General features: G+C 37.8%; 1 protein-coding gene across 1 annotated transcript; it reads left to right on the plus strand.

Moving 5' to 3' along the window:
- Positions 1-962: 962 nt before the first annotated feature.
- Positions 963-4,559, plus strand: msrb1b (methionine sulfoxide reductase B1b). Its single transcript, XM_042398519.1, has 4 exons — positions 963-1,207; positions 2,456-2,598; positions 2,729-2,846; positions 3,479-4,559. The coding sequence occupies exons 1-4, from the start codon at positions 1,153-1,155 to the stop codon at positions 3,493-3,495; spliced, it is 333 nt and encodes a 110-aa protein (XP_042254453.1). The 5' UTR covers positions 963-1,152; the 3' UTR covers positions 3,496-4,559.
- The last annotated feature ends 4,972 nt before the right edge of the window (positions 4,560-9,531 follow it).

Raw genomic sequence — 9,531 nt, forward strand, 5'->3', positions numbered from 1 at the left:
CCTGTGTCATTCTTCATCTACTTTCTCCTCACATTGCAGGTTAAGAATAACTGTGGTATGATTCACCATTATGTTGTCATCACTTCAGTGTTAAGTGCTATACAGGTGTTATACAGGTGTTAATTATTCCGGATGATTAAATGTCTACTCAGGTTGAAGATGGGAATTACTTAACTCTTGTCCCGCCCTAACAGGTGCAACAAAGCTAAGAGGAGAGTCAGGGAGATGTCAGTCAAGCACAGGCTGTACATGCCCACAAGGCTCTGAGAAGATGTCTAATCAGACATAATATCATCATTAAAATGGTCTGTTTGGGTAGGTTTAGTGTGGGTGTGCAATTCCTTTAAATATCGTGTTCAGTATCATCAAGCCTAGAAAGTAGGCTGTGTCTTGTCTATGTCTTGTGATTTTAAACAGTTTGGATAATTGAACAAGTAAATAATTCACATTGCAAGCAGCAGTGAGAAGTAAATCAATTACTTTCTGAGTTTGAGTTTTTACAGAATAGTATGTGAGACTGTCAGATAGTGATACGAATAGGTATGTTACTGTATCTTATTTCTTTGAGATCTTTTATCAGTATATTGATTGTTTCATTTTTATTTTTATTTTTGAACAAGTCTTCTTTAAGCTTACAATGAGACAAATTGTGGTGGTGATCTGAATAGTGAAACTACTGAGACTGCTGAGACATTGTGAAAAGAGCCAGGATTTCTGATTCAATTTTAAACAAACCTATATGTATCTGACTCCAAAAGTCAAAAAGTGTCACCTGTTCAGTTGATATCGTCAACTGAAACTTAGATTCTCTGATTTCCAGCATTTTTCCCTCACTGGCAGAGTTTCACGGAGTTTTCTTATCAAAACTAGATTAAACCCAAACTCAATGTGCCAAAACAAAACATGGGAGTACTTCACATCCACCTGTGCTCCTGCTGTCAGACACTGACACCTAGTGCTCATTCAGGGTAACAGCAGTGGGCGGAGCTCCTGTTAAATCTCCAGCCGGGAGAGATCACCTCACGCCAGAGAAAGAAAACAAGAGACTGCTCCAGAGAGCCCTGTCCTGTGATCTAACGCAGCCGTTTGAAGAAACATTGAGCCAGATTAAAGATTTATTCTGCTGCAGCTCGTCAGTGCAGACGCCAAAGCATGTCTTTTTGTCAGTTTGTTGGCGGTGAGATCTACAAGGATCATTTCAAACCAGGTGAGCTGGCGGTGACTTATACAGTAAGCAGTGATGTGATGTAACCTCCCTTTAGTCTGGATTATGGAGGATAAAATTGCCATTTCACTTTTTTTTAGGTCTGCTTCTCAATTTATTAGGCTATTAGATTTGTTAAAAACGTCATGGTTAATAATGAATAGTTTTTAATTGAAAATAATTATTCAAATATTGTGTAATATCACCGTGACGTGTACAGAGGAAGGGCATAGTATGACAATATTTTGGGATATGCAAATGAAAAAGAACAGTTTAGGCCCACCTTTATTTAAATTTCATGATATCTCAGATTTGTCTAATTAAGTGAAGCTTATAATGGAAATAAATAATAAATAAATCTGCTATGAACGCTTGTTGTAAAAAACAAAGCAGTAATATCTTTTTATGTCATATTGAAATCCACTTTTTACCACTATGGCCTTAAATCTGAGTTTAAGCAGTGTGTTTACAAGCATGATTTGTGACATCACAACTAGTTTGGAGCCAATCATAGTCCAGTATGTAACTTCAACAACTGTGATGTGGAAACTTGAATGTCATTTCACTGCAAAACCGTACATCACTGTACAACCCTGTATGTGACAAATAAAACATTTGAACCTTGAAGCCTCCAGCACATACACTGAGAATGGACTCAACAGTGAAGTAAGAGACATTTTGTGTTCATCAATTAAACTTTTGAAATTAACAATATTTGCATATTCATAGATTCAGGATTTTTCAATGAGGGAGAAGGAGCAGATGTCATTTTTAAAGGTTTTTTTTAACCAGCTTTATTTGTGGAACAACCATACCAGAGTATTTTATATGTCTTAAAACATGTCTGGAAGGGATCGTTAAGTAAAATTTACAGTGGTTCACAACCTATTTTAGGCTTGTGACCCCATAAATTAAAGCAGTGTTTACATTTGAACCCCTCCTCACATGATATGGATTTAGTTTTGACACATTTTCAGCAGTTCAAACAAAGTGATTTTTCCCTCTCGGATTATTTTATATGAAGGAGTTTAAAGGGACATTAAAGAAGTATAAGTGATGCATATTTTAAAGGACAAAAGCAAAATGATAGTATAGTCAGAATTATTATTATTATTATTTAAAATCCTTTTAATCATCTTGTGACCCCTCAGATTTACCTTGGGCCCCCTTGAGGGGGGTCCAGCCCCAGTATCTCTCAAGTAATGAAAAAAAGCAACTGCCTCTACCTTTTAACTTATCTGTTCCCTGCAGGTATGTATGTATGCTCCAAGTGTAACCATCCACTGTTCTCCAGTCGCTCCAAGTTCGCCCACTCGTCTCCCTGGCCTGCTTTTACCAACACCATCAGAGAGGACAGCGTCACCAAGATGATGGAGACTCTCACCGCTTTCAAGGTCAGAGTCACAATAACTACTGTCATACAACAGAATTAATACATTTTTTTAATCACTCGCTTGAAAGTACTGGATCCTCTTTGTTTTAGACACAGGAACCAATACTTTCATCTTATCATTACGTACACAGGTTCTTTGTGGCAAGTGCGGCAACGGGCTGGGTCACGAGTTTGTGAATGACGGCCCAGAAGAGGGAGTGTCACGTTTTTGAATATTCAGTCACTCGCTCAAGTTTGTCCCCAACAAAGGTGAGATAAACACAGACAGGAGTGAGGAAATTTAGATTAACTCCTGTTTCATAACAATTTGATTTTAAAATTCCAAGCGTGCAGGCCTTAAGAGTCAGATCAACCAAATCATAAGACTTTCCAGAAACAGTGCCCAGGGTCAGTCAGGATAATCCACAGACCTCACTGTCAGCAGTTTTAATCAGGACCTATTTTCTGCAGAAAGTAGGAAATAGTGAAAACTCTCTGCAGCAAGGTCTGTAGATTGTCCTGCGTAACCAGGACATTGTTTTTGGAAAGAGATGTTGGTTTTGTGGATGTTTTTTTTATGATCCTTTGTGCGCAAATGAAATTCCATTCACCTCCTTTGCACTGAGGTTACAACAACAGAGTGGTGGAAGGCTTTAAACTTTTGTAAATAAATCCAAAACTACAGTATCTACATAGTTAACTATGACTGGCATAAGTGAAAAAATGTGTTTTTGTGTCATTTGGGTAAACTGACATTTTAGTGTATGTGTGTATAATTAGTGCTCAACTTACAGTTTTTCTTCTAACCATTAATTGAGATGTTTTTGTACAATTTGACAGACATTAAGGTTGGTAATAGTGGATAACTCTTAGTGAATTTCTGCTTTGTCTCTGTCTCTCAGGCAAGGATAAGCAATAAAGAGCGAGGTAGGACTTATCACTCCAGCTGCTGTATCTGCTGCTCAGTCCAGGACCAGTGAACAGGTCGGAGTCAATTGGTGACGTGGACAGGGGAAAGTCCTGAGAAGGACATCCTGTCCACTGATGTATCTCTGACCAGCCTGTGACACAGGGACAGGGCCATACATGTGCAAATATTCCTTTACAGAAATGTCACATTCCTTAAATACCTCATATTTAAGTACTTATTAACTCCAAGTTTTAAATAAATATATTTGCAGATACATCTTATTTTAGCTAGAAATGAAATTTTTGAGTTATAGAAAGATGCATAGTTTAATGTTTTTGTTAAGCAACTACTCACCAGTCCTTTCTGACATCTTATTCACTACCTGTGTGAATTTACGTTATAGCTACTGAGTCATTTACTCCACAGTATTGAAACTAGTTGTGTCAGACTTTAACAATACTATCTATGCATTGATGAAGTCCACATTTCTAGTAAGTCTGCACATTTGGTATCTGTTTTCTATGTTTATTTTCAGACTATACAATAGCAAAGAAACTGTTAAGCAGCTGTATGAATCAGCTACATTTTTCTTCCTACTTGTCATGTACTGTAAGCTGGTTTACTTGAACAGATTGATTTCATTTATTGAGCTTTTTCGCCTGTGCAAAAGTAATTCTTTTACGAAATACTGTGTGCATTTACATTTCCTAAATTTAACTTAAACAGTTTGATTTATCCTTCTTTGCTACATTTTATTAATGCTTATATGAAGGAACTAACAATAAAAATATAGTTTGATAGATTTTTTTCTTGTGCTTTATTTATGAATTTTCAGACAGGCAAAGGAACCGATGTTTCCTAGATTGACCTCTAGATGGAGTTAGACCCTGCTAGATCACACTCACATCCTCTACAGTAGTATAGAATCCTCAGTATAGTCTGATGTATAAAAAAATATGTGATACTCTGTCCTTGAATATGGTGCACTGTCTGCTGTCGTGTAGACACTTGCTTGATATGAGCACAGAGTGTATGTGTTTGTTTTCTTCCATTAAATTTGTGTATTTTGTTAACGTTTGTTCAAGTTTGAGTAGCTAACACGGGACCCGACTCTCTTTGGCCCAGCTGCAGGCTATATACTCTGGGCTCCGGGGGCTGGCAAAGACCGTGAGGTTTAGAGGAGTAGTCTTGCCGCCTGGTGAGAGATCGAGGGCTATCATTACAAAGGAAGTACACACATACACGCACAAACAAGCACAGAAAAATGTGTGTGCCAGTCAACACATTGCAATAGGTCACGCACATGCAACACCACACTCAAGCATTTCAAAATTATGTTATCATATGCATTGGTGTCTCTCACTCTTCCGTCATATACAGTGTTCACAAATACTTACACGCCAAAACACACACAGAAAGACACACTGCACTTTAATGGTCTCACCACAAACAAGTAAAGTTTGAAGCCTATTTTCTTTCAAAACATCACTTCTTGTAGCGTGCAATTACGAGAGGTCATCATAACATTCATAGATGTCGATGAACTCTCAGCATCAACAGTTTGAATATTCTCGAGCACCCCTCCACTTCCATCCAACTTAATTTCTACATGCTGCCAAAGGTATTCAAATGAATTTCAGCCTCAGTGTGGCTGAGAAGCCTGACCTTGCATTGAGGTTGTTATGGCTGAGTAAATTTCCTCTTGTGTTGTCTTGGCAGGCAAACACTCAGTACTTTATCCTTTAAGGGTAGTCCATTTGGTGGATGTTTTTTACCCCAACTGCCTTTCAGTGCTGTGAGTGCATGCATTTTTAGCATAGGTGGTCCCGCTAGCGATCAAACCCACAACCTTGGCTATGGTTGTGTTGCACTCTGCCCATCAAACTCTAGAGGAGAAGCCATGTTTGATAAGCACAAAGCAAATAAAGGCAGATGAGAGTGTGATTGCTACATCAGATAACTGAGGTGAAGCCTATAATTAAAGAAAAAACGACCCTTGGATCTTCTTATGCTGTTTAATTCCATCAGTCTGTGATGTTTGGTGCATTCCAGCTGTAATTTACTTTTTTGATGTACTCACCTCAACCTCAACCTGTTATTTATATCTACTTCATGGTCTACCCACACATGCTTTCCCCAGGACATTTTTTCTCATTTCTTCCTTTTCTTTTTTCTTCCTTTTCTTCACCTGCTGGTGAGGTGTCCTTATGAAAAAAACAAACAAGCCAAGCTAGCAACTTTGTACTCAGCAGAGTGGTGCTTCCAGCGAAACGCCAACAGTAGAATGCTAATGCTTTATTTTACAGGTACTTTAATTTCACACTAATTTCCTAGAAACATTTTACAGAAAAGATAGTGCAATTTGGTACAAATTATAAGAAAAAAAACTAGTAACTTTAACTGACATAAAATACTAAGTTTTCAGTGTATAGTTTTGTGTGTCAAACTATACATTAGCATTTCTTAAAAACTCTATAATGAGCTCATTTCCCACATACTACCAAATTACATAACCCTTTCAAAGACATGTCCTCAGAATTAACAGGAAATTATTGAAAAAACCTAATATGCCTATTAAGACTTTTTGCAAATTAACAACTACATTTGAACCCAAATAAAGTGTGTGGGCACTTACCAACTTAACACCTTTTTCAATTTTTTCTTATAATTTGTCCCGAATTGCACCAAACTTTCTGTAAAATGAACCAATACTTGCAAATTACAGAGAAAGTTTCATTCACATTACTAAGAAAATTTCCAGGAAATTAGTGTTAAATTAAGGGAGCTGTATAAAATAAAGTGATACCAATGCTAACATGCAAATGTAGTGGTGACCAGCTTGGCTTAGCATGTTAGCATGCTAACATTTGCAAGTGCTAACTAGTATTTGGTCATAACTAATGCAGAAATTAATATTTTGATGTGGTAATGGCACAAGATGAGAAGTGAATAGATCACAAATGTTATTATGATGTGTTAACAGAAAGTGAAGCAAATTTTCATGGTATTGGTGCAAATTTGACAGCTATAAAGTTTGAGTAGTCTTTGTTTATTTGCCCAAAACAGCTAATGTTAAACGCTAGCTAGCAATGTAGCTTAGCCTCTGATCTTGAAACTCACCAAAAACCCCACATCTGTTATTTTCCTCCCATATCTCTCCTTTTTCTACTCGTCTCTGTACAAAGTAGATTCGTCCACACCCCTAGCATGATTAAAACCTGTTTTTATACCTTGGATTTTCAGAGACTGAACCTTCCTTCTGAAGGTTTTCTTTCATTTGCCCCCCATTTTTTCTTTTCTTTCTGTGCCTGACAGACACCTGACTATATTTTTAATGATATGTCATCTAAGTGTAGCCATTTATCCTCAGGAAAAAGAAAACACACAACTGTGCTGAAATGTTTTAAGGGGATTTTTTTCTTTATAGCTGACATATGTGTATTATATCCTTCCCATCAGTGCTTTACAATTCTATTTCCCAGGAAACTAGACTTCAAAAGGAGTGTTTTGGCAATAACAAAGTGGTATGTGTCTGGACCACTACTACGTTAACATACCAAACTGGTTTGAACAGTGATGTGGTTCATAAAATGCTTCCTCTTGGCATTTTGTGCCTCAACTACTAGACAGATGCATCAGCAATAATTTATCTTCTCATCTCTGATGTTCCCCACTTTATGACTCATATTCATCATCAGACAGACACAGCATTTTGAGTTTCACACTGATTGAATTAATCTGTCTACTCAAAAGAAGTGCTTTCTTGATGCAATGTGAACTCAGCATACTATTTTCACCAACAAACAGGGGTGGCTGTGGCTCAGGAGGTAGAGCGGGTCGTCCACTAATTGGCGGTTCGATGCCCGGCTCCTCCAGTCCACATGTCGAAGTGTGCTTGGGCAAGATACTGAACCCCAAATTGCTCCTGATGGCTGTGCCATCGGTGTGTGAGTGTATGTGTGAATGAATAAAACTCCTCCTGATGAGCAGGTTGGCACCTTGTATGGCAGCCTCTGCCATCAGTGTTTGAATGTGTGTGTGAATGGATGAATGTGGCATGTAGTGTAAAAGCGCTTTGAGTGATTGGAAGACTTGAAAGGTGCTGTATAAATGCAATCCATTTACCATTCCATTTAAACATCAGGTTCATGGTGAATCTCCTAAAAGGGCAGTGTTTGTTGTAGGGTTGTGCGGGCTCATTGTGCTGAAAGTCTGCAATGCATTAACCCAGCTGCCCACAGAAATTTTACAGACAAGGTTAATATTTGATTCAGTGGGAAAATAATCTTTGTTTAGGCATGAAAATGCTAAAAAGGAAAAGGTTATCTAGAGGCCATAGCTACCCCGCCTTTACTTTTTGGGCTATACAGGTGAATCTTCCATTAAATATGAACAGCAGTTTCAAAAGGAGAAATCCCCAACCACAGAATGATTGAAAGGGTAAATGAAACCAAATTAGTGTATTTTATGAAAGAAAATGTTTTGCTAGACAGAACAAACACTTTTTTTTAGACTTGATAAACATTGTTTTAAAGAAACTCACTAGAAAAACCTCTATTGTGCAGTTTGTCCCAAAGTGGATAAATCCCCAGAGTATTTTTGAATAGACGGCTTTTCACATTTAAGGCTTGTAATTTCTCCAAGTTTCGGCTTGTGAGCTCCAGATCAGATAAGATGATTATTGAAAATTGTCCCATCAGTCATCGTCACCCCCGAGCCAAGAAACAGGTGTATGACATCATGGTTATTAGGGAATATTAGACCTGCTTGCTGTGCCAAGACACACACAAAACACTAAGACGCACACACGCAGTGCAGTAGATAATAGTCGTGTTAAGGGACAGTGAAGCACTATTCTCTAGATCTAGATAAAGAGTTTGATTTAACCGTAAACATTTGCCAACGGAAACAACGGAAATGCCTTTTCTCATAGGGGCAGCTGCTACATACTGACAGCTTCACCACACCAGCATCGTGGCATGTTTGTGGTATGCTGTCTGACAGGAAGACAGTTTAACTTCCATCTCAGAGTTTTACACAGAATGTGGCCTGGTTAAATCTCACTGAATGAAGTGTGATTGTGAAATACACACCTCTCCTGCAACAGGAGCAACAGCCAAATCGCCTAAAGAAAGATTCCTCCATCATCACTCATAGACACATTGTGTATTTTGTGTCTAAAGATTTGTTGTAGTTTACATTTTGGTGTGTTCATTTTCTCTTAAATGCCTCCTACTTATTTTCCAACCTACTTTTCCCAGAATTAGCCAGAAGTCAAGCTCGAACTTGCTTTCAGTCAAAGATGGGTTGTGTAATTTTGCACAAAGTAATTTTGTAATTTCTGCTCTTTGTTAACATCAGTGTGTGTAGATCTCCAATGAACTCCAACATTTTCTTGTTCCAGGTCTTCCAATGTGAGGATTTGTTGCTTTTCTCAGTGTAATATCAGTGTAAACTTAATATATTTGGGTTTTGGACTGTTGGTCAGACAACGCAAAGTGTTTGAAGACATCACCATGAACTTTGGGAAACTATGATAAACGTTTTTACCAGTTTCTGACATTTTATAGACTGAACATGAATTAATCAATTATCTACTTAATTGGTACTTGTGCAGAACACTAAAGAAGAAGAATTTTTCACATTTTTAACAGTACTATGTTGTGCGGTATTCACTTTTTGGATCCATTAATGATATTGCTGGGTCAAATTGACCGAGGGCATAATCGGCATTTTAAATCAATACAGAAATGAAATCTTACATGTAAATACTTTTTCTTTATAACAGCAGCAAACTCAGTGGAAAACATAATTTTCTGGGACATAGATAACCATTAAAAAGCGATTAGTGTACATGTTGTCTCCTCTCTCCATGAGTACTGTCTCCTCTGCAAAGAGCCATTAATGATGAGGGGTCCTCTTTACGGCAATATTGCAGGATCTCTGTTTAAAAGGGACTAGAGAGTCATTCAGTCAGGGACAGCCATTCATCTTTGTAGGGCTGGTCCCTGCAGTCCAGCCAAAAATACTGGAAATGAAAAAATA

The sequence above is a fragment of the Thunnus maccoyii genome, chromosome 20 (assembly GCF_910596095.1).
Source record: "Thunnus maccoyii chromosome 20, fThuMac1.1, whole genome shotgun sequence".
NCBI classification, from domain to species: Eukaryota; Metazoa; Chordata; class Actinopteri; order Scombriformes; family Scombridae; genus Thunnus; species Thunnus maccoyii.